Source organism: Pagrus pagrus (assembly GCF_965226575.1).
Source record: "Pagrus pagrus genome assembly, chromosome: 10".
Lineage (NCBI taxonomy): Eukaryota > Metazoa > Chordata > Actinopteri > Spariformes > Sparidae > Pagrus > Pagrus pagrus.
Window position 1 is genome coordinate 27209170 of NC_140194.1, and position 25761 is coordinate 27234930.

A 25761-nucleotide genomic window follows, 5' to 3' on the forward strand; every position below is an offset into this window, starting at 1 on the left:
CCTAATCAAATTCTGCTGTGTGTGACATGAATTCTCGGTGCCCAAGGCTGCGCTGCCTCGCGACGAGCTACAGGGCCGCGGAGAGCTGTAACTAAACCTCACACAGGGCCTATAGCAGCTCCCCATCTCTCTCTAAAATTTAACACGAGGAGAGGCCTCCTGGATGTGATTCCCCAAGCTTGCGCCTTCTTTCTACCTGTTTCTCCTCCTGCCTCAGTGTGTGTCAGGCGGTCTATACTGTCTGCGACGTATGTGTGTGTTTCAGCAAATCCCTGGAGTGCAGCAGGCTCGTGGTTAATTAGAGAGTGGATAGGACGGACCGACAGAGGCTGATCACCCAGATGTGGTCGAATCTTAATCCAACACAGCGATTGACCCGCCCTCCCCGCCTCTGTCCCTCTGTCACAATCATGCATGCATGACAACTATCACATAAGCATACAAGAAGGTACACAGATCCCGACACACACACACGTTGTCCTCCAGAGTGTCCTTCGGTAAAGGTGAAGCGATCATGAGTCTTCCCTCGTCAGACTCGTGTCCCTCTAACTGCCCCAGCATGCCGCCTGCCCGCTGTGCCTTCAGACACTCTTAACGCCGTTTGTCACGCTGCATTCTTCCCTGACAAGAATTAGAAATGTCATCACGTAGAGAAACAACAGCAGGATTATTAAGGCTTTAGGGAGGAATTTGGACAAATAGACCATTCCCGTCTCATAGCCTCATCAGAAGCCGAGCTAAGATAAATGAGGGGGACATCGATAGTGTTGTGTGTGTGGCGTGTTTTTGGACTTGTAAATGAGAGCTACAGTTTCTCATGTCGGTTCATGTCTGTCGTTCAGTCTTTGAAGTGTGCTTTCTTCCTCAGTGTTTAAGCCACATGAATACACATGACTTGGGCTAAGACACTACTAGTGATAATTAAATGTTTGTAATTCATGGATGTGTGCATGCATGCGCTTATAGAACAGCCGGAGCCACATATGAAGCAGAAACAGGCACACAATATGTAATTCAGCCTTTAATCATCGCTATTTGTGTTTCTGTTGCTGCTGCATGGTGAAGTGCAGGAAGAACTCTTTTTTATAGAGCAGGCAACAATAATAATAAGAGATGTCTTCAACAACAATCAGTCACAATGACAGGTAATTAATTTGGCCAAGCAACAGTGCCCTGCAGTCATTTGTGAGTACAGTCACAGTTAATCACCTCTCAATGACAATACCCCTGTATTGTTTTTCCTTCCCTCTGTCATATACAGAGTGATAATTTTCCCCCATCCCCTATACGGTCTACCATGACAAGCAAGGGAGGCATGCTCGGCATTTAATACGCCGTACATTGTCTATTGAGGGAAAACAATTACTGTAAAGCAACAATCAATACGGCATTATCCTTTTCATGTAGCCATACTTGAAGATTCAATTATTATGGACAAAATGACATTGTTATTTCCGGCTCACTCAAAGAGGAAGCAGACAGCTTTGATTCCATCTAAACAGTCATTTGAACAAAACTCAGAGAGCGCTATCTGCGCTGGATACCATGTACGCACAGCGGGGGGGTTAGATAAGTTTATGTGTGTGATTAAAGAAGGAAGTGGCATAAATGTATTATCTTAATTAAGCTTTGCCGTTTAAGTATCACTGCAGTGGACTCACCAAGAGGGGGAATCAGTTTAAGAAGGCGCATGCTGTTATATGCAATTGTAAATACAGTAGTATCGCAGAAGACATACATATTAACCCGGGACTCAATAATAAGAATTGCAGATTGCCCGGGGGAGGTAGTGCCAAAGGAACGGGATTTCTGACGGCAATGTAAAGAACCAAAAATGTTCAAAATATAGTGTACACTTGAACGAATATATATATATTTAGGTGTACCTTATTTAAAAATATGTCTTGCTGTCGGTCCTGTTTAGCAGTACAATGCTCTGCTTCCCTGTCGGTGCTCTGCTCTGCTTCTCCACACAGGAGGAGAGCTGACGGTCATCTACTGCAGGTCATACACTGACTGGGGATAAGGACCTCATATAACCCAACATCAGAACACCTGAACTATCACATTAAACAAATCGCCCGCAGGCTTGTACGGGCAACCACGAGAGACGAGGAGGGTTTAATTTTTCACGTCACGTTACAATCTGCTTACATATGGCCAGTGAAAAAGTGTTTATTGAACAGGGCCCCTTTCAAACCAGTGTTTAAGGCAAATTTAGGGATGGGCGCAAGTAAAAACTGATTTTGAAGGGGATTCCATTTCTGACCCACATACCCAGTCGTTCAAGTGAAAAAAAATAATCAACACTGAAACCAGTTAAGACAAGAAAGCAAAGGGCTCTGTTAATTTCCTTTTTTTTTTCAGCTAACCATCAGGTGAAAGATGCCCGTGACAATTTCCAAGGTGATGTCTTCAAATTGCTTTTGTTGTCAGGTGAACCGTGGCTTGAAATACACAGTCAAAACAACACATTCTTGATCCAACTTCCATGAAATATACCCAGCTGAATACATGAATGAAACACACAGCACGTGAGTCATAATAAATGGAGAGCACGTTGAATTTATCTGGCGGCTCGCGAGTCAAATTGCCCTTAAACGTGACTGTCCTCGGTTTCTACTTCCCCCTCAGGTCTAACACCTATAAACAAAGATAGAGACAGGGGGAAAGGTCATGTTTACAAGCCAAATGACAAAGTATAAAAAGAACTGATAGCACCACCTGAGATCGGAGGGTGTTGCTCTTGGGAGTGTAATGACAGACGAGATTGTTCAGCTCTTTCAAGGATTCACAAGATTTTTTTTCTCCGTGACAAGACATACCAAGGATGAACGGATGACAAATATGCTTTCATCATGGTTTGCACGTGATAAAAACATTCCAGAGGGATATACATGTCCTGTGACAGCTCTGTAATAACCGATGGTTGCCTGCCTTAACCAGGTGTTTTCCTGTCTTAGCGTACCTTGCCCAGAGGGAAGACCGTCCCCACTCACTGAACACACACACACACACACAACAAAGGCATTCTGGCTCTGAACATTTCCTTTTGTTGTGGAGTCGGAGGCAACAGACAGTTTTACAGTACAAGCAGAAACTGTGCTGAGCAGCAGCAGCACTGGAGGTGCCTGCCGGAGTCAATGTGAATTTTAAACCAGCGCTAAACATGACACATTTACGATTTCTCAGGCAAGAAATCACATCGCACTGAAGGCTGTGTACAGAGGAAGTCTCTCTTTCTCGTCTATTTGTCTCCCTCTTCCCTCCTTTTCCTCCCCTCGCGCGACTTTTCTTCTTCTTCTGCTGTCTGTGTGGGCGCTCTGAGGGTGCTGCTGGAGGGAGTCCAAAAGGACACAGTGTGAAATGAACACAGCTCTGACCTCCCAGACACCCCCGACACAGCCAATCAGATCACTTCTCCCCGACACACACGGCATTATAATTGGTTGCTGGGTGGGAAATATGGTCAGTGGGGATTCAAATGGCGGGAAAAAAAAGGGGAGAGGAGGGGGAGCAAGGGAGTGGTGCTACAGCTCCTCTGTGCACTTTAACCGACCCTTAGCCCAGGACAGGACAGGAAATCTCCAGAACAAAAGCTAGCTGTCATCTCCGCCTGACAGGCTCGCTCTGAACAAAGCTGCTCTCAGCTGACTGGCAAACCGACCAATCCTTGAGGGAGGTCGCCTGTTGTAATCTGGCTCAGTCTCACATTCCAGACGTCTCTGGTGAGCGCGGCGAAAAGAGCGTGCCCCGGACCCTCAAACAGGAAATGAGCCTGACTGTCGTTCCTTTCCCTGGGACTCAGCTGTGGCATGTATAAATACAAACATGCCCATGAGCTGACACACACACACACACACACACACACACACAGAGGCGCAAACACATATATGCACCCACAAATGATCTCTCGGTTTCCTCTCTTCTCCTTCTCTTAAAGCGTAGGTACGGATGTGCGCACACCCTTCTCCCAGACATCACTGCTCACAGCTGCATGCCCCGGGCCTTTGCTATCTCCAGCCCAAACCCAGACTCACATCAGCCACATTCCAAAGCCTCCCGAGGCCCCAGGGGCAGCTTCACAGCTGGGCGTCGAGCTCGGCTGTTCCCTGCCTCCCTGGCTCGACTTTCACCATCACCATCCCCTCCTCTGCCCACCCTAAAACAGAACACATCCTCCTTTCACCCCTGCATCAGATCGTTCTGGAGGAGAAATCGCCCCGCTCGTTCACAGTTTACATGATGAGGTTAGACAGAGAGTGGCTGAGGCCGCAGCGGCAGCGGATCAAGATGACAAAGAGCTGCCGGAATGTTTAATGAGTTCTTTCAAATTCGACTCTCATCGAGTATCGTTTTATTCTCTCGTAGCAGCGGTTTCTTTTTAAGGTGTGTCATGTTGACAGGGGTAAAAAGACATGTCAGCAAACAGACTACACAATCTAATAACTTCATCTGCGGCTGTGAGGCTATCTTGTTGCCAGCGAACAGCAACAGCAGTCGATACATGAAACCGATCTCATAATGCAATAAATAAAGGTACGAGACAGAGATCCTGCAAGAGAGGAGACTTCTCTCAGTCAGTTCCCCCCCTCTTCATGCCAGCTCATTAAGAAGGTGGGCGCCCTCATTTACCAGACTATCCATCAAAGGTGAGAATGAGCTGACTCATATTATAGTCAGGTCTAATTAAATATCAACATTAGAATGTACTCCAAAAGTTCCCGCAGCGACTCTAAGATCCAGATTTACAGGGTGAGAAAGAACAATTTGGACAGGATTTAAGATTAGATAATAGATGAAATAAAACTTTATTTATCCTGTGAGAAATTACTACATTTAAATTACTACATTTAAATCATTACATTTTGTAAACTCCACTGGTTGTGACTACTGATATTGTTATAATTTTTTTTATTTTAATTGATCTATTTATTGTTTTTGATCGAATGTTCGTGTCTGTTCTTGTTTTGTGGTGTTCATTATGTCTCTTCTTAATAGCCGGTCTTTGTATTGTATCTCTTAACTATCATTTGAAAATAAGAAATGAAACCAAAAAAATGTTCAATGACTTTGTCCATGATATTGCACAAAATGTCCCTTAACTGCACATTTTGTCCCATTCTGTCCCTAAAGAGGAGTGAACCACGAGGGAATGTGCAGATCTGCACTTTGGAGAAAAGGGAGCCTCTGGGACACACTGTCTGTCCTTCTTGTCCATGAAGGTTCTTTCTGGCTCCAAAAGAAAAAAAAAAAAAAAATATATATATATATATATATATATATATATATATATATACACAGCAGCCAATTGGAGAGAAACGCTGAATCCACACACCTGACACACAGCAGAATACCCCCAACTGACACCACATTTACATGTCTACACCTGTTTCTGTGTGTGTGCGTATATCAGCTTTCACGGATGTGTGTGTCTGCAGATAGTTAAGGCCAGGCTCTGTTTCATCATCTCAGTAAATGCCACACAGTATATCAGTCTAACTGCATACGTCTTGGGCCATTTCCATATCTGCAATAGAAAAAGCCCATCTCCCACCAGAGCCACTCCTCCACTGTGCTTAGAGAGCCCGAATAACATACATGTGTCTGCACAAATGTGCAACACACACACACACACACAGTATCTCTGATGAGCTGACACAGAAAACTAGATTTATTAAAGCGAGGGAGAAAGGCAGAGATGCAGAATGTGTGTGGGGGTTGTAATGTCGGCGACGGACACAGGTTGCTTTGGACAAAAAAACACACACACAAAAAAAAAGCACAACGCCCCCCGCGCTCGCAGCCGTAAAGTGCATCACTCTCCTCTAAGAGTCCTGTTTATTTCAGACCTGTGACAAAAAAGCCACAGCGGCATGCAGGCTTATCTCTGCACATCCCTTGAAATGCAGCGCAGCCCCCAAAGAGCTCCCCGGCACTCCACATGCCACTTTCAATTAGTTCCACAAAGAGACTCTTCCCCTACCAAAAGGAAGATGGGAGCTCATTACTGAATTCCTCTCTACTCTCCGCTTTGAAATATAGATCAGGAGGGCTATGTCTGGCTGCCGGGTCCCTGGATGTGCCACTTGCTGGCCGTGCCACACACCAGTCCAGAGCAGATGAGCGCGGAGTGCCGTCTCATGGATTAGCCACTCCTCAGGTTTAACATCCCCTGCAGCTTACCCTCTATCTCCCCATTAGCCCTCCGCCTACCCCTCCCTCTCTCGGTCTATCTCTCTCCCCACTAAACAGGCTCCCTGAAGCCACAGCTCTCAGCACTAAAACCCACAAATGGGAAAATACCAGTTCTAATAATCTGATGAGAGCGTAAGAGAGAAGCAGCGGAGGAAATGTGGATATCATATCGCACAGCGGTGCTATAATAGTAAGCGTAGACACAGAGGCAGGTGCTGATAAGGCAATGCAAATTCATTCAGGTATTCTAATGACACTAAAGCTTAGCCATGCTGCAAAGGTGGGCCTCTGTGGAAATCAGCCGCTGTATAGGAGTTCATTAAGGTTAGGTCTGACACGTTAAAAATCCAGAGATTCAAAGGTACTCAGTGATAACAAATATGACATGACTGCTAATAAAGCCAAATGTGAATTATTCAGAATGGTGGCACACAGTAACACAGCTGTCATAAAACATGGCAGCTGAGATTAAACAGTCAGTGGGAATCTATTTCTTATACGGCCCGAGCGGGGAAACATAATAGCCACCACGAGGCAGCGTTGCTAGTTAATGGTTTCCCCTCAGGACTAAAAAACAGCACGTTCCCCAACATCTAGCTGTTTACCTTTTGACTGATAATCTCATTAAGTACACGTAGGCCTCCACGCTGCTGCGCCACATTCAAAACCGTGCCCTGTGTCCGGTATGCACGTGCAAGCCGCTGTGACATCTTCATCTGCAGACGCCATGTCTCTACGTTCAATTAACAACTTCAATTAGCGCCATCCTCGGCGGAACGCCACCAGCTCGGCTACAAACAGGCAGTTAATTAGAGGCTATTGGCTGAATGTAGATGATGACCATCAGGGATCGTGCGGGGAAAAACATGACCTGATGACACTTTTGTTTTGTGCTCTCCAAGTTGGTAAACTCCTTCCGCCGCAATGCACGGACGACACTGATGGAGATTCAGCGAAGCAAAAGAGGGACAGAGGGAGGGGAGGATGTGCGAGAGGTAGGAAGGGAGGAGTGGGTGGCTGTAATGGCAGGGAGAGAAGAGAAGAGGGGTACAGGGTCCTGATACTCTCTCTGATTCGCTTTCTATGCAAATCACAACAATCACAGGAAATGCCTGGGCCTTGGCTCCAGCTAATTGCCACGGCAATAACAAAGGAGGGCTTCCTTTGAGCGGAGAAGCAAATTAAACATTAGTTTAGAGTTTTCTTGGAGACCGAGGGATGTTATAATTACCCAGAAACCAACACATCAGCACTTTGCACGCCACGCGTCCCACTCTCGCAGGCTGGCAGAGGAAAACAAATGTATCTCATATTCTGGGAGAGAGGCGTATGGGGGGGTTGGAATGGTGGGTGGAAGGCGAGGAGTACCAGGAGGGAGATGGAGCAGGGGGTGTGGGGGAGAGAAGATAGTGAAGGGCATGGAGAGGGATGAGAGCAGAAAGCAGGGGATGGGGGAGGACAGAGATGGAGAGAGACGCGGGGGCATAATGAGGGGAAAGGAGGTGGAGAATGATAGCCCTTCTCTCCAAACCACTCCATGCTGGTAGTGAGGCATCAAAATGTACACCCACCATTAGCATTTTGACCCCACCCCTCTCCTCTGGCCTTCTCCCCCCACTCATTATCATCAGGAATGGTGCACGGGACGCAGGAAACACAAACCCGAGCTCATTTCCCATAACATGTTAGCCTAAATGTCACGCCGGCGATGAAATGAGAACGCAGAACAAATGGCGCCGTGCAAAATGTGTGCTCGTTTGGTCGCCTGCGCCGTCTCGGCCACCTAAGGGTTAAGTCTGCGAGCACTTTATTAATGTGGGTCGGTGCAGCGGAGCATGTTGCAGGCGAAACAAACAAGGCTGGATCTGGCTGAGATATGCAACCATGGAAACTTCAGGAGACGTCCTTGGATCTCCTTCCCTCCGGGGGGAGGGAGGCAGAGTCCCTGCCCCAGTCAGCAGGGCCGACGCCGGGCCTTGAGCGATGCGATGTGTCCTGGATGGCTGGTTCTGTGTTTGATCTATGTCTGAGGGCGGTGGCAGAGCCTGACACATTCACCCGGTCTGTCTAACCTAAATGTTCACTCAGAAGGCCTGTCTCTCCCTGCAGCCAGACCCTGCCCTCTATCTGTCTGTCTGCAGGTCTGTTTGTCTGTTTCTTACCAATCAGCTGTCTTCCTATTTCTACCATCCATCTATACGTCTGTTTGACTCTTTGTAGGTCAGTGCCAGAACTGTATGGATGCATGATCTCACACGAGCCGCTGACCATGCCCTGGAAATCTAATCATCCAGCACAGTTGGATGTTTGTTTGAGCTTGTACACACAGATGTGCATACAGGAGCGCAAACAGCCAGCCATGTACACAAACAAAAGGAGTCCCACCAAGCTATGACTTTTTGTAAAGCAGAGCCTGGCTTTTATGTGCTTTTGTTAGTATTTGTGCTCGAAAGGCACAAATACACAAGGCAAACCCCTCTCTCGCTCTAAACACCCATAAAGACACACACACACATTTGCACACACACACACACACACACACACAAACCGATCCCTCTACGTCAGCGAGCCAAACTCATAAAACACTCACTCCCTAATTGGCGTGTAGTAATTTCGCTCGCTCCCATAATAAAAGAAACTTTTTCTCTACCCCAATTACTTCTCCATGTTTATGTAATGGGGCTTGTTATTTCCTGACTTTTAATATCCCCCTCTCATATAACCATAAGCTACGTGAATAACAGCATTAATAGTCCACAGGTCCTCAAGGATTTGTTACTTTGAGGGAAATCAGGGCTGCAGTGATACCACGTTTGCAAGCAATCCAGAGCGGTGACATCAGTTAATTACATAAATTGGAGCGGGATCGGACCAGCCACGAGAGAGATTATGACACAAGGGTGCTAGAGACTGAACGGCTAGAGGGACAGAACCCAGTGTTTCTGACACCGGCATTTAAGGGAAAGGAGGAATTACGTCACTGTGTGCTGGGGTTATATAAAACTCTAGACCTTCTGGAAGACTCAAACCCCCTCTGAGAGAAACATTTAGAAGGATACGACTCCTTAAGAGCGACAGGGGAAGAACTTGTGAACAATCAAGAGAAGCAGAGTGGGAATGTGAATGAAGAAGAGTGCAAACCAAGAATAAACACAACACCGACACCCGTGTGGCAAAAGAAAAAGAGGGGCCTGCTAGAGAACTGGCACTAGAGGGGGTGTGGGATCTCCACCTCCTCATCAGTAGGCCTAAAGTCTATCCCAGAAACCCATAGGGGAGATCAAAGCCTGTGTGATCCAGTGGCTGTTATATCACCCCCAGCCTGCAGCTCTCCCACTGCGGGGCCTCCTGTTACGGCAACGCAGGCAACACAGGGAAGAGAGAGAGGGAATACAAAACACTGACCCGGACCTGTCTATGCATGCGCAACCTTCATGGGTTTCTTCAGCAAGGACTTCGTCCCCTCCCCGCAACCACATTTACATTCCACTTTGCATTCTATTAATTTCCATTTGACCACACTTGCATGTTTTTGCAGGCAACATGAATAGTCATGAGCGGCACACATGCACTCGCAAAAAAGAAAAAAAGGCACACAGCCTCGAGAAGGAAAACGCGTTGAATCTTTTAATTTTCATTGTCGTTGTTCCCAGTTCAAGGGAAACATGTCAGATGTTTGTGTTTTAATTCATTTATTTCAACAGGCTTGTCAATTATGAAAAAGAGAAAGTTGCAGATTCCTGCTGTACCCTCTCCTTTTGTTCACTCTGCTACAAACTCCAACGTGAAATCAGCGCTTCCTTTCCTCCGACTTTCCCTTCACGAGATGAAGCGAGAAGGAGACAGGCACGGTTTTCTTCCCTCAGCGGAAAGGCATCTCAACAGGCCAGCTATTGAACACATCCACCAGGGGAGGGACTGGGTCAATGCCACAGAGAGCAGGGGACCATTTTGGACCACTTAACTATAATCAGTAAATGCACCCAGGTCGCAATTAGCGCAGGGCCACCCTGAGAGCGTTCATTTTGCTCACAGCTCCGTCTGTGTTTTATTCTGCGCCACAGGAACCTTGTAATGCAAATAGCGCTCATCACTCCCAGCTTAACAACGGGAGAGGAGGCGGGAGGTGTGCTGGAGCACGCTGCTGTCCTCACTCAGTGGTTGTTTCGACAAATATAGTTGCTTTCCTGTGTTTTAGGCAGAAATAATCTATGAATCCTCACATATTCTTACTTTCTTCTGCCTCAGCCAAGTTTCTATAAAAGAAACCTTTCAAAACTGGGCTCATGTGGCGAGCGGGGACTGAGGGTCATCATCTGTTGTTTGCAGGCTCAACATTCGGGACTGATGGTTTGCTCTGGTCCAGGGTCAGCTGTCTGCAGTATATCTAAAGGCGTTGTTATGACTTGCTCAGTTGCTTCAGCTTTACAAAAGCAGCCCCTCAGAGTGGCTTCTTTACATAAATCAAGACTAGTTGGTGGCAGAGAAAGAGACGCTTTTTAAAGCTGGAAACAAACGTGACAGGTAGCTGAGCATCTCCAATGCACCAACACTCTCCTCAACTCATTTATGATTCACTGCACTTACTCATCCATTCTCCTCTCTCCCTTTCCCCCCCTCTGTTCCTGTGAAGAAAAGGCAAACAAAACAGACAGACGGACAAACAAACAAACAAACAAACAAACAGACAGACAGAGGGGCCTTTTTAACCGATGCTGGCATTTCCGTAGAACAGGTGCTGTAGTTATGATTGATTTGAGCTGCAGTGTGCGCCGAAGATTCAAAGAGAGGACTTGGGCACAAAGACAGTCGCGCGAGTTCAAGGAGTCTGTTAAACTCTCTCCTCCTGTGAGCTTGCCTTTGACTGATTTCGAGAGCGGCAAGCGGAGTTAACTCCGTCAGCGGCATGGGTGTCTGTGAGGCATGCGGGTGCAGACTTTTGACTGTGGGACACCTGTAAGCACACACAAAGGAAGGCACAACAGAGCATCTGACCTCTTTTTGCCTTAACCACCTGTTTACTGTGCCGAACGGAAAGAACAGCACCATTATTTACACGTTTTCCACGACGCCTCTGTGTCGTATAACATGAATATAATCTGTACACGAGTATACTAAAAGATTATAGATAGATAATTTATTCTGTATTCATAGTTTACCTTCCTGTTGCATAAACATCGAAGCACACTACCCTTATGGCCAGCTGAGTGGGATGGGGCTTTGCGATCCTATATGGCTTCTGCATGTGATGATTGAAATGCCAGGCAGATTTGCGTGAGGGACAGAGGTCAGGACGAAGGAAATGGGGAGAGGAAGGGAGGGATGGGCAGAAGCGGGAGGACATCGGAGAGAGAGAGGGGAGGAGGGGGGTTCAGGGAGGATGACGACGGATGGAAAGATGTAAAAAGAGGGGGGACAGGGGACGAGGGGAAGGGATCACTCATGAAAGTTGCCTGCTGTTTTCTCAGCTGTTCTTCTCGGTGCCCTGAGAAGTGTTGCGTTCAAGGCCAGAAACTCTGACAAGCACATACACTGAGTATGAATGGTGAATGAACACACCAAACAAACTCATCTTTTATGCCTGACTTGAAGCCTCATTTTCACCCCGGTGTTACACTCTGAACAACAGGGTCGGTTCGGGACTTTGTGCTCCTCCAGCACATGTGTGTTATGTCAAGAGCTTGGCACACGTGTTGACCCAGGAGGGAAGGGGGGGGGGCTGCTCAAACGTCTATTTCTGCATTCAAAACCTGCTTCAAAACCGGGGAAGATGGGAACGCACTTAGCAGCACCGCTAACAGCAAAGTCATGCCAAAGACTTTAATAAGAAATTAGAGACCTACTCTGGAGTTGTCAGAGAAGAAAGTGTTTCTGCAAGGAGAGCTGTGAGTCAAAGCCAATAATAATAACAGTGTCATGGGTAAAATCTATACTTCTCTCGGTGCTGAGAGGGAGCCCAATTGCACAATGCACACAGCTGGTAACAGGCTGCAGATGAAAGCCAATTTGGTTTCTTTGTGTAACTGAGAGCTTCAGTTGGACCACAGGTCCCTGTGGAACAAAGACTGAGAGAAGCGAGGGAGAAAGAGGAAGAGAGAGGGAGAGGGAATGAGATAGTGAAAGCGATGAGAAGTAGAGCTGGGCAGAGAGCGAGAGAGAGAAAGAGGGGGGAGGGAGAAAGACAGGGCGTCCTGGCCCACCTGGGCAAACAATAGCAGCGAGATGAGAGTGTGGCTCAAGGGCCCTCCCTGTCCCCAAAGTACACAGCTGTCGGTCGGGCAGGCAGGCAGATCAAAAACAGCCCCGGTCGAGTTCAGGTGTTGCACCTTCAGAGGCAAAACGGACAATTTTGGAACGAGAGCCTTGGTTGCTATGGCGACGGCCGCAACAGAGAGACTCTTTTTAGATTCCATGTGAAATGATGCGTGCTAATGTTCCTCATTCATCGCGACAAAAAAACACAGAGGAAGAAAGGATCTGCATACACTTGAAGGACGTTTTATTTAAGTCGTTGGCGTTAAATGCATTTCCTGCTCGAATGAGAGCATTTTGTTTTGCGTGCTGAAAGCATCTTGTGCAGGATCCAGGGTTGCGTGTTAATGGACTTGTGTAATATGTCTATAATGAGTGTGCTGAGCCTTGATTTCTGTTCAGTGGAATATGTACAGAAAAAAAAACCTTCTGTATCCACTTTCCTGTGAGCCTTAGTTGCTCTTAATTAGTGCATGAAGTGAAAGAGGAGTGTTGGTGAATGAGATTCTGCTTCAAGGATGGCATGTATGTTGAGTCTGCTCGCAGCCACTGTGTATATGTAAATGCCATCATAAATAGACCCGGAGAGGAAAGGGGGGGGTAGGCATGTAATTGCTTTTCGGGGAGATGAGATCTGGAGCACGCGGCACATCCTGCTTCAGTTGTCCTGTCTGTTGAGGTTTAAGTTCGCAGAGACTCCTTCACCTTCAGAGAACAACACTGTGTTTGTTTAAAGAGAAGCCATCTGTTTGATGATATATAGATCCTGGCTGTAATGAAAGACTGTTGCTGCCTCCCTGACGTCCCTGCTGTGTTTAAAGGGGAGATGTGAGTTATGTCCAGTTCATGCTGATAACACACACTGACATACTGTGTTCTCTCAGCTCAGTGATAGCCAGTCAGGGAACACCTGATGCCACACTGCATGTGTCTACAATATATATGTGTGTGTGTGTGTGTGTATGTGCAAAAACATTCCCAAGGCACTGTTAATCAGTCCCATCCTATCCCATCCAACAGGTTGTGTGTAGCAGGACAGGACAAAACCTCTGTGTTTAATCACGCACACACAGACACGCCAAACCGCCTTGTACGGTTGAGCAGCTACTGTTCTTATTTATAGAGATTAATTTGCCTTTTGTTCTTTTTCTTCTTTATTCTGCTCTTTCTTCTTTGTTTAATCTACAATCTGACCAGCACATGGTTTTTGTTTCTTTTTGTTGTGTCCCCTGCAGGGCTGATATATAGCGCCTTAATGCTCTTTGGTGCCTCCCTGCTTGTGCACCCAATAACCAGCTGAACTCAACAGACAATCCGACGCTCCTCTCTCATAAAACACTGGGATTAGTCTTCAAAGCTCGGTGGCCAAGCACACAGGAGAAGTTCATTAGTTTGTGTTGCTCTTTTCTCTCTGAAATGCAGCACTGTAGCAGTTTGAATACAGCAATATAACATAGGAGCAGTGTTTTCTCCTTTATCTGCAGCGGTGATAAAGCGCCGTGTTTGCCCAGAAGTCGACTAAAACACCCCTGGATGCTGCCCCATTCCTAATGCTAACCCTTTTAATATTTAACCGGGATCCAATACAGGAGTAATTATTTTCCCAAACAAATTACGCCTCAGGCCCAAACCGACGCAATCTGATACACCACGGCGATACATTCTCTGTCACAAGGCGCTATTAGTCATTTTAAATTATTAATCAAGCTTGGGTGAAATAGGATTTGCTTCACACCCTCTTTATGACGAGCACACTGCTCGAGAAGAGACTCTTATATTCCAAAAGGCAATTTTTATCAAAAGCTTCTGTGGCTCATCCTCCCCCAGAGACATCCATATGTGAGGAATTCACTGAGACACAAGGTCAATAAAAGAATAATGATGGTGACGTACGTTCTGAGGAAACAGCCTTTTCTTGTGTATTCGAAACAAGTTTGCTTTGTAAGATGATAAAAAGATAGCTACATCTGATCCTTTGTGTTGATAAATGTCAGGCCATGAACTTCCGCTACCCTTTTACCCTTTTGTTGACCCGTAAATGGTAATAATAATCCTGCACCATGTATATTCAAGCCTTTCTGCTGCTGCCACCGTTCAATATTTCCCTCTTAACTAAAGCGAAGCATCTTTTATAAATTATTTCTGATCCTATCTGGAATTGACAACCATAAATGTGAGCACAGAGTGGCGTTAATAATTGGAATCTGTAAGTCACACGGCAATGTTGCTTTATGACTTCACGATTGCTGCTGAAAATAGCGTTGTGAGCTAAGAACAGAGCCTCATTTAATTCAGCCATCTGCAATGAAAAATAGCAACATTTTTATAGAGCGACAACTGTCACCATGAATATGAGCTATGTTTAACTGGCCTGTCGAACATCTTCTATCAAACGCGATGAACACGTTTGAAAAAGGACGGGACACAAAAGCGAGAAGACAAAATTGTTAGAATGGCAGTTAGAGGAGGGAAAATCAAGTTATTGTGTCGAGCCAGGGATGATACCGAAAGAAGAGGGAGCGAGATGGGAAGGGAGGGGGGGGGGGTCATCAAAGCCTCTTTTTCTCTCCATACAGGGGCCCCAGCTGGCTGGCTGAGCGACGCGGAGCTCTGCCCACTTGCCTGCCACAAATTAGCCAAACTATTTACCCTCGTATATGCACATTAGCAAATTCCTTCAATTGAGAAAACAAATGCATCTGTTTTGTTCTGTTGAAAACTTCATGGGAGCCTGCATGGGCCTCTGCACACCAGGCATTCTCTGTCACAGTGGCAGTCAGTCTGAATGTGCACACGCACACACACACACACACACACACACACAGAGCCAGCATGGAGCCAATTGCAGGTCCCTGCCGGGCCTCCCCAATCCCCCCCAATCCTCTGCCCAGCTGGACAGCTATAGCTTGGATCAGCCTGTCCCTCCTGCCCTCTCTCAGACTGTTGCTGTTTTTCTCTGACTTTATAACTCCCCACCTCTGTAATTGGACCGATCTGAATTTCATCAATACCCTCATGACCTGCCTAAAAAATAAGGAAATTCAGAGTCCCAAAATGAACATTTCTCTCTTTTTTTTCTTCTTTCCAGCAAGTCTCCATTGCCCCTTGCTGCATATTTTCCATCCTGGTGTTAGCTTTTAAATATTCATGTAAGTGGATGGAAGAGGTGAGGTGGGGTGAGGGGAAGGTGAGGGGAGGTGGGAAAGAAGAAGAAGGAAGGAGGGCGGGAAGGAACCGAGGAAGCGCGCAGAGGTGGGGGCTACCCCCCTTTCTGGAGCTCCCTGCGGAGGGATGGCGGGCATACAGGAATAGTGGAGGGGGGGGATCAGCAGGACGCCTCATGATTTATTTAGACCTGGGGGCACCTGTGCCAGTCAGCCACTGATGGCAGCCATCACCCTGCCAACCTACTGGTGCCTGAACCACGAAAATAAAAGACAAACCCGTGGCAAGCAGGGAAATTAATATACGACTACCGCTGTGAGAAATTTCACCTGTCCAGTTAATGATTTTCAGACTCAAGTGAGGAGAAAATTCCATTGTACAGTCGAGTCTGGACATTTTTAATGACCTCCCAGTTTATGATTCTCGAAGTCAGCCTGCAGCAACTCCACAAACACCTGTATGGTGGAACGAGTTCCTACTCGTGTGCTGCTGCCAGCGTTCACTAACCAGCCCAAAAGCTAAGGTGAGGAGAAATCCTATGTTTCAAATAACCCAATCAATATAGAGCAGACAGATTGCAGCCTTAGTGAGCTTAAGTGGGCGGCTCGCTGCGTTTTATCAAGGCGGCTTAATTTCCGTCAGCTTAATATCCTGGGAAATGTATGGAAATTGAACTGCGAGGGAGAACAAAGACGACTAGCCGGGATGAAACGATGTGGTGAAACTCAGAAACCTCTGTCTTATCGTGCAGCACAAACACACACACACACACACCTGCACCACACACACACCTGGACAGCCTGTCAGAGTGTAATGATGAGTGTATTCATCAGCGGGGTGGCTCAGTTCACTTTTTCCTTAAGAATTCAATAATTCCCATTCATTATTTGCCAAAATGACTGTGGAAGGTCGGTATATGTTTCCATGCATATGCTTGACTATGGTAGTTAATTAGCTTAGCTGCTACATGTCTCCTGCTTGCTCTGTGGAGACACATGGAAGAGCTGCCCGGAGGCAAATTATAAATGAGAAACAGGTTATTAGGATTCTGTCATGCATACTAAGGTGTTATGACTGTCATAAAAAGCACAGTAGTGATACAGGGAGTAGTAATTATCATTTTAGGGGTCCTTCTTTTAGACCTCCTGATAATAGCCAACGATTTCAGCATCTACAACCAACAACAACAGGATGGCCCCGGCCCTGGGTGGCCACAAGCAACAGCAAAACCAACCAGAAAGTCAGCAGAAAAAGTAACAACATGCCACAGCACCCAGTCAGGCTAATGAAAGCTCATCTGCATTAGTAATAATCTGCCACTGCTCGGGGGAAAGAGAGCGCTGTTCTGTTCCAGGTTCTGGCGAAGAATGCAAAACAACAACCTTCTGCACGCCACCCCCCTCCAACCTCCATCACTCTACCCTCTTCTCCCCCATTCCTCTTCACTTTCACAAGAATCCTCGCACAAACAACACCTGCGCTATTAACGCCGCCACTGAGCAGATCTGCCTTTCCGTCTGCCTTTCCCGGTTCCTCTGTAGCAACCCGATCCTGCCGTTCACCTACCCCGCTCTCCCTCTCTTGCACATACACACGCTTACACACACGCTTCACAGAACAGTAACTAATAGCAACCTCATTCATTAAAACAGCCCTTGATGTTTTGCACGGAGGCAGGGTAAATGTGCTGGAACGCCTGCCCTGTCTGTCTGGTTGTGCAACACTAACAACAGATAGGGAGACGGATAGACAGGTGGGGCAGGGGCTCGTCTTGCACCCCAGCCAAGAAGTAACTGCACCACCCCGATGGAGACAGATACATATTTCATCTTTTATTAAGGCTAAGACACAAGCCCAGTGGTGTCAGAGATCCTACTGTAGCATCAGCTGCCCATATTTACTGCCATCATGAATAAAGATGCCAGCTTTAAAAGTAGAAAACGCAGAGAGCTCAACAATATCAGCTCTTTGTGAAGTTTCCATCTGGATGCATTAAGATCGCTTCTGCCAGAGGCCTCTCGTTTCATACTGATAGCAGTGGGAATACACAGACACTGGCCTCTTCAGATCACTGGTGTCGTCAACAAGCCCAGTCCTCCCTCTTAGACACTGTCGGCTCATTCTCCTCTCAACCACGATGTCTAATCGGCTAATTCTTCAGGCTCTGCTACTATAGTGTATGTATCATACAGGTTGCTCATGCATGTAAGCCTGTGATGTGTGCATGTTAAATAAAAGGTACAAGCTGGCAGGTGCGAACACATGTGCAGCGCAGCTTCAGGCTTCCAGGCTGTTAATATTGAGATGCTTAATTACTAGAGGAAATTGCTCTGTCTCTGTTCCTCCGTCACAGCCGCTATAAATCTGCCATGTGAGAAAGTCTTTCTGTATGTGTGCAGAGAGGGTGGGGTATGCTTAAAAATAAATTCAGGCAAAAAACTGACTTTATAGCTGCTCCAAGTGGTCACACTCAAAGGTGGGGTGAAAGAGAGGGGCGAGGCACGAGAATTAATTATTTAAGTGTTGGGACACTTTCAGACAGTCTCTCCTGGACACCGTTCATAGCGATGCACTTGTTTGTACACACAGAAAGAATGAATGAGAGCTTGATGAAGAAGTTTAAGCTCTAGCTCTGCACAAACCTTGGCCAATCGCTGGGTGAAGTGGGTGTCATAGTGAGATTATTGGCTTCCTAGGTCACAAATATTGTGAGACGCATTGCCACCAAAGTCCAATTTTGGAAAGGTGTGTGCGGTTTCAGACACTGTCCGGCTATGTGACAACCACCTCCTCTGACCCCTTAAATGTATGACTAGACTTGATGAGGAGTCCATACAGAGAGTGGTTATGTGGTCTAGTGGTACTGTACTGAGTCATGCAGATATTTTGGGTTGTACTTGCTAAGGTTTTTATTTGTCTCTCAGATTGCTGCCTCCACCCTTGTACAAAATGTAAAAAAGCAATCAGAGCAATTAAAAATTCATCAGAAACAGTGTTCTTGGTACTCCGGATAGCCCACATATCGTGTCAACAGTTTTCTTTCAAACTACTCTCTAGAAAGAAAGCAGTTGACTGTTGGGAAGGATCATCCAAAGCAACAACACATGAAGGACCACAAACCAAACTCAGTTAATCTGCAACACATTGGGGTTAACATCTCAATAACTTTCATCATACTGCTAAATAACTTTTTGTTATTTGCATGAGCCCAACCATTAAGTAGGCAATAACACTGTTTTAAGTTCAGGTTTCAAATTTGGGAACAGCAGTTAGCCGAGTCTAGCTGCTTCCTATTGTACTGGAGATGATAGAAAATGAACAAAGATCTTCTCCAGGACGCCTCCCAGACAAAAGTGATATTTGTATGTATGAGTACGTATAAGTATCGCATAGCGAATGACGAACTGAATCGTGCACCAACGACAACGAAGCGTTACCATAGTTACTATCACTGGCAGGCTAGTCAGAGTGAGAGCTATAAAACAATATGACTCAGTAAAATCCAACAAGATGCTCTAAACTCGCTTTTTACCGCAATTTTTCACTGATAATGCTACATTTTACACAACCAAACCATGTTGAATCCAGCAGGAGGAGAGCTAGTTAGCTGTTCGCAGCCGGTGCCAAACAAGAAGTTTTTACAGTAGCTAAATAAATGTACTGAGGTTCTTCAGCTGTGTACTGTTTGGAGGTAAACGTGCTTTTAGCCAAAAACTCTAGATGACAATTAACAACAAAAACACATAACATTTTTGGTTTTGGGTCGGTTTCCATTCACTTCAGGAAGGTTAAAATGATTTATGAGATGGTTTCTCGGACGGATGTGGCAGAGCCCCGTCACTTAGGCTGAGTTGGTCTGAGAGTTGCAGCTTTGAACCAGACATCAGCCTCAGTTTCATGCCAGTGCAGATCCCTTATGGATATACATAAAGGTGTGGAAACCAAAATCCTGTACCAAAGTGACCTCTGGACAGTGCAGCAGACAGTCATGTAGGGTGAGAGGAACCCTTTCACCACCGTTAGATCAACGGCAGCCACCACAAGGCCGACTCCTGCCAGCTGCACCGCCTCAGGAAACTACATAAACTTAAACAACGTTTCGCTGCATTCCACCCATCTCATGGCCTTTACCCGATGAGATAAATAGGACAAACAAGCCCAAGTGGGACAAGACAATAATCCCTTTATCTGGCACAGAGTAAGCTTGACTAGCCAGCTTACCTGTTACATCATTAGTAACAGGCAAGAGGGGAAGAGGAGGGAAGGAAATGAGACGAGGGTAAAAGAAGGAGGAAGAGGGTTAGGTCACAAGTTGATGTAACAAGGACATAAATACTACACAAAAATTAAGGACAGCACACAGAAATCTTAAGCTAACAATCCATTCAAATAATAATAGGGAGCCTGTATCTAAGCAGCAAGTGCAGAAGTGCTACAGACAGGCATATTTGACAAGGACAGATGAGCTCAGCTACATGAGCCTGTATTCGCTAAGCACTGAAGCGAACCAAGTTGAAACTCTAAGCACCCTGAGAGCTGTTCTTGCAAATCGCACATCACTTGTTTACCTTGACTACTGGTGTTTTATTTGCATGAGTCAACCTTGTGGAAAATCCATAAGTCATTTGCAAGGCCCTTACAGCACACACAACATCAGCGGCATATGTTATCGGTGACAATCCGCAATGCAAACAGCCGTGTGCGAGAGGGGCATGAGGAGTTCCCACCGAATGGATGTAAGCAAAAAGCGTGCGATGATGGCTAATGTGTGTTTAAAATCACTCTTTCTACAGTCTCATTTGTATGAAAAAAAAGAGGAAAAGATAAAAGCCAAACACGTTGCCGTCTCCTCCTTAGCATCATCCCTGTCTCATGTTATGATACCTCATAAATCCAGAGCAGGGCTTGTTGAGCAAAAACCCGAGCACTCTAAGGCAAGATGGAACGACTTTATTCGACGAGAATCAAAGCAGACGACAGGGGGATGTTTTTACTATTGTGGAGGATATCGAGTATCACGTAGCCAGCAGGTTGGAGCTGGCAAATCCCACCTGTATGTAATCTCTCCCCCTGTACAGGTAGCGTCTGCACAACAGAAACAGAAACTATCCAGCTATCTTCTCATCTGAAATCATCAAAGATGGTTTGGTGTTCTCCTCTAAGCTTTTGAACTCACCATGAACTCTACCCGCAGCCCAAGTTTGTTTGCTGCCCAAACTGCATGCAATGCTACGGCGCCCGTAGTGCTCTTCTCCCATGAGCTCATTCTTTTGAATTGAGTTGTAAGACTTGCCTCATTCTTCAAAATGAGTCCTGGTAAAGCACAAACACACGCTCTTCTTGTTGACACACTGTAAGTGCATGACATAATGCAGTGCAGAAAATCCTGTGACACACAGACACACACACACACACACACACACACACACACACACACACACACGACACTCCCAATGCCTCAAACCAGGGTCACCAAGTCCCTGGTCTAGGTTTTGGTGACTGTAGGGTAATTTTCTGGTCAATGTCAGCTTTTCTTTCCTCTCCTACGCTGCCAAGAGGAAATGAAGGGATGATCTCTGCGCTCTCCTCCACTCGTCACTCCCCGAGAAAACAAACAGGAACATTTTATGGCCTGCTTGTTGACCTACGGCCCAGGAGCAACAACAACAGGCTTCTAGTGGTGTTTACCTCAGGATGAGCTACTTAAACTGATATAACTGCCCCGCTGACGTGTGCGAACACATTCCCAAACAGGGATCTTAATATACAGTAGGGTTTTGAGACAAATTGTACAATTCAGTTCAATAAGTGCCCCGGCTCAGATTAAATAATACAGCTGTCAGATGTGATAAAAGATGATCAGGATCTGAGGATTCTGAGACATTACCGTTCACTCAACTCAATCCGTTCACGTAAGCCGTGACACCTTCCTGTTTCAACAGGAAACAGTGGGCTCCAGTAAAGCCTATTAAAAAGACAGGTGATGAACTGGAAAGATGAACAAAACCAAACCCTTCTATCAACAGAACCCACCAAATGGAAAACACAAACTTCTACCGACTGAATTTACCACTTGCAGAGCCACCACCTGGCATGTGCGTATATGTGTGTGGGCATGTGCGTTTACGTGTGTGGTACCGTACACACACACCTGTTCTTCCCTCAGCCCCAGCCTCGCCGCCCCCCAACCCCCCCAGTACCGGGCGTGAGCCCCAAACAAAGCTCCTCTCTGTACGGACATGGACGCTGTTTGGTTCCTCGCACAGTTCCCCCCAAACGCTGCCTCTGCTGAAACCTAAACACGCTGTTTGCTACGGAGGAAAAAAGACTGTTTAAGAAGTACCGGGAGACGAAAGAAAGGCCTTCCCAGAGAGGGAGGCTCATCTGGTTCTAATGCAGGGCCCGCTGGTGTGGATTACAGGCACATATTACAGGAGAACTCAGGCTGACCCCTCATCTCTATCCCGGGGGAAATGGGAGCCAGCCATGGTGATGGGGGGCTGAGGGTACAGGGGCCTGGGGGAGCAGAGGGGTGAATAGAAGCCTGTGGGCAGGCTGCCACCCCACATGATTGGTGCCTTTCTTGAATGAGGGATTTCTCTGAGATCTTTTCAATAAAACTCTATTGAACAAACAGAAGAAAACTTCTTCCCCTAAAACTCTCGGTGACACTGACAAACGTGTCATTGCGTTGAATATTTCCTGTGGTCTGCTGTGTCTTCACCAGCGCTCCATCAAGTTGTCAGGCCTTTGATAATCTTCAAAGTGACACTCAAACATGCTTGTTTTATCACATTAACCACAATAATCAGCGAGCCTTTCTAGGCCTATTTACTCTCCTATCCCACATCAAAATGGGGGTTAACTACAGGGGTAAACAAGCCAACAGGAAAGGCAGAACTGGAGTGAAGAGAGAGAACTTCAGCAGCTGCGTTTAAGGCTGGCAGCAAATGTGGGTGTTTGGCCAAATAATCAGCTCAACCGGGAAAACATTCCGATAAAAGCAGGGATAAATCAAACAAGATGCAGAAAGCACAATGATCATCCAAACAGCAACAAGCACGGGGACATGTCTCTTTCTCTTTGTGCCATTTCCTCTTTGCATCTGCAGTTTTACATAAAATGCCTCAATCAAGATCTCCATAACAATTTCATAGCAATTATTTCAAAGTTGCAGCGCTTACCTGTAGTATCTGGACTGTAGATAAGTGGAGCAGACTGCTTTGGACACATGGCTGGCTGAGCCAAAGTCAATGACTTTGACCCTGTAGGGCTGTCGAGACGGGTCCACAAGCATGATGTTCTCTGGCTTCAGGTCAGCGTGGATCAGACCCAGGCTCTTCAGTTTCATTAGCGCTGTGGCCACTTGCTGCAGCACGGGTCTGATGTATTTGAGCGGCAGAGGGCTGAACTTGTTCTGCTTGAGGAAGTCGTACAGGTTCTGCTCCAGCATCTCAAATACCAGGCACGTGTGGTTCTTGTGCTGGAAGCACTCGTAGGCCCTCACAAAGTTGTAGTCGTCCGCACTCTCCGTGCTGAGCCGCGCCAGGATGCTGACCTCGATCTGACCCTGCCGTGCATACGACGGGTGGTTTTTTAAGATCTTGATCGCCACGATCTCGTTGGTGCCCCTCTTCCAGCATTTAACCACCTGTCCAAAGGTTCCTCGCCCTAAGAATTCCAGCACTTCGTAGGTGTTGGTCATGGAGCAGAGCACCTCGTGTTGCACCAGCTGGTAATCCCCCTCGCTGTTGGAGCCACTGTTTTTGGACGTTGCCGTGGAGGTAGCGGTGGCCACTGTAGCCACCGTGGCTCCACTGGCTGCTCCGTTCTGGATCATCGGTGGGCCGTGCTCCTCAATGATCTGCACACTGCTGTTGTTGTCAAGCTCCTCACTCTTGCGTTTAAGCCCGCATCGCTGGTAGGTATCCAGGAGACTGACCGTGCTGCGGCGCGTCAGGTTGTGAACGCCGACCCCGCCACCCAAACCACTGCCGCCGCCGCCACCTCCACCACCACTGCTGTTGCTGCTGCTGCCTCCACCCCCGCTGCCCAGCAGAGACCCCACAGCCCCCGAAGTGCTGCTGGCTGAGGCGACCACGATGTGGCCCGCGCTGGCTGGGAAGATGAGTGCCTGCTCGTAGGGCAGGGTGGAGCTGGCGACCTGCAGGGAGCTGTTGATGCCTAGGGGGCCACTGGCGGCCGACAAGTTCTTGCTGCTGTTGTGGCTGTAGACTTTGCTGTGTGTGCCGTACCCTGTCATATCCCAGTTGCAACTCTGCTCCACCTTCAGTTTCTTCACGCTAAAGAAGGCACTTGATTGGAGAGTGTGAGGGGAGAACACTTGCACTTGCGAGGCCATACCTGTGACAAGAGGGGCACAGAGGGGAGGAGCAAAGAGGACAGGAGGGGAATGAAAGGGAGAGGTTAGGAAACTGAGAGTGTCTGAAACACGAGCGGTAGCCAGAAGCTTTAAATAAAGACAGCTTGGGTCAGAGCAGGTCATTAAAACATGAAGCATATAGGCTGATGCGTCAGCATGTTAACCTCTTGAACTCTTTAACATCAATGTAAAGTAACAAGCATTAAATAACCTTCCAAATGTCATTTAGTATGTGTTGCTTCAGCATTAAGACGTACTATCACTACTCATATTCTTTTTTTATAAAACGCCAGGGACTTTGTTATTAAAACTGGTGGGAAGGGATTGTTTTTTCAATACAGTGTAATGACATTTTTATACAACATAAATAAAGACAGAATGTTTAGCAGAAAGATAAGCCGCTTTAGATTGAGCAGTGCTTATGCGAACCCCTGGTTCATGCAGAGGAAATGCCATTTCCCCACTGTTCCCATCTGCAGCAAAGTAAATAGGCTGAGTGAATACTAAAAGAATACCCTTTCATGAGACACTCCACAGAGACAGCAGAGCAACACAAAACCGTATACAAAAACAGGACCAAAAAAACGTCTCCAGGAATGATTGCAATTTCCTCCCCACTACACAACCCAGCCCTTGCATTTATTGGTACACAATTACTCAGCTCAGGGAAGGTGGTGGAAGAAATTTTGCTCATGCAACTATGAGAACAGGAGAGGGGCACTGAACTCCCTCTCAACTACAGATCCCGAAGACAACAAAACAAAAGCAAAACTGCAGCGAGGCTGTGCTCTGAACTCCTGGGAACAAGCTGCCTCAGAATAAGCAAAAGCTTCTCCAAGCAAACAACTGCCCAAAAATAGTCCCTTTCTTTATCTCTCTCTTTGCAAACAGGCTTGTTTGTTACACTGCAATGATTATTACAGGAAGATTATTTGAGACTTGTCGTAACGCTACGTTTAAACAGTTTCCAGTAAAACCCAAATTAGTTTTCTACTAACAAACTAAGAGCTTCCACCTGGTCATACCAGCGCCCACACAATTAGGCCTTGCTGCTGATCGACCGATGCATGAATCAAAGAATGTTTCAGTCACAGCTCCCTCGCACACACAAACACTAACACAATCAGTGCACGCAAACACCCCTTAAACTTTGTTTGCTGCTGGAAAAATTGCTGCTTTTGTGCGTTTTATAGACGTCTTGAAAGCTGGGAAGTGTTGCTCTGTTCAAACATAATTAGAGGCCCATTTCCCTCCAAGATGGGAGGACCTCCATAATTGTGGGCTCTATTCTCCGGACAGAAAGCAGAGGAGGGGATACTTTGTCATTATTAGCCCTTTGAGTGGCGATGATGATTAATTCAGTAAGAAGTTGGCAGCTCTCCACTATACTTTGCTTCATTTGTCTTTTTTAACACTACTAACCTCACGTCCTCCTCTTTTTTTGTGTGTGTGTGGTTTTTTTTAGCTTCTCTTTGGCCTTGTCTGGACTTACTGCGTGGTCATCTGGTCTTAGCCCTAATGCTGCAGGATTGAAGCTGCAGCGCACATTAGAGGGCTCACTGTAAGCTTGGCGCGCGTTTAGCTGATGTAGCATAGCACCTCCATGCCTCTTTTAATATTTATTTAAACTTCAGCCATGATATCTGTATACATTCTCTGAATGATAATTAAGATGAGTCTTTTTTTTCTTTCCGCACTTTATGTCCAGTCCTGTAGGTATGGCCGGTCCTGAGAGGTAATGAAGATCGTCCGCTAGGCTATTA

At 46.6% G+C, this 25761-nt stretch overlaps 1 protein-coding gene across 4 annotated transcripts in view; it reads right to left on the reverse strand.

Annotated features, from left to right (window-relative positions):
* Positions 1–25761, reverse strand: part of hipk2 (homeodomain interacting protein kinase 2) — a 76890-nt gene that overhangs the window by 35182 nt on the left and 15947 nt on the right. For all 4 annotated transcript variants that reach the window (XM_084364042.1, XM_084364040.1, XM_084364041.1 and 1 more), the window contains exon 2: positions 22800–23979. In XM_084364042.1, coding sequence (XP_084220168.1) covers positions 22800–23979 — 1180 coding nt within the window. The remainder of the gene's footprint in view (positions 1–22799; positions 23980–25761) is intronic.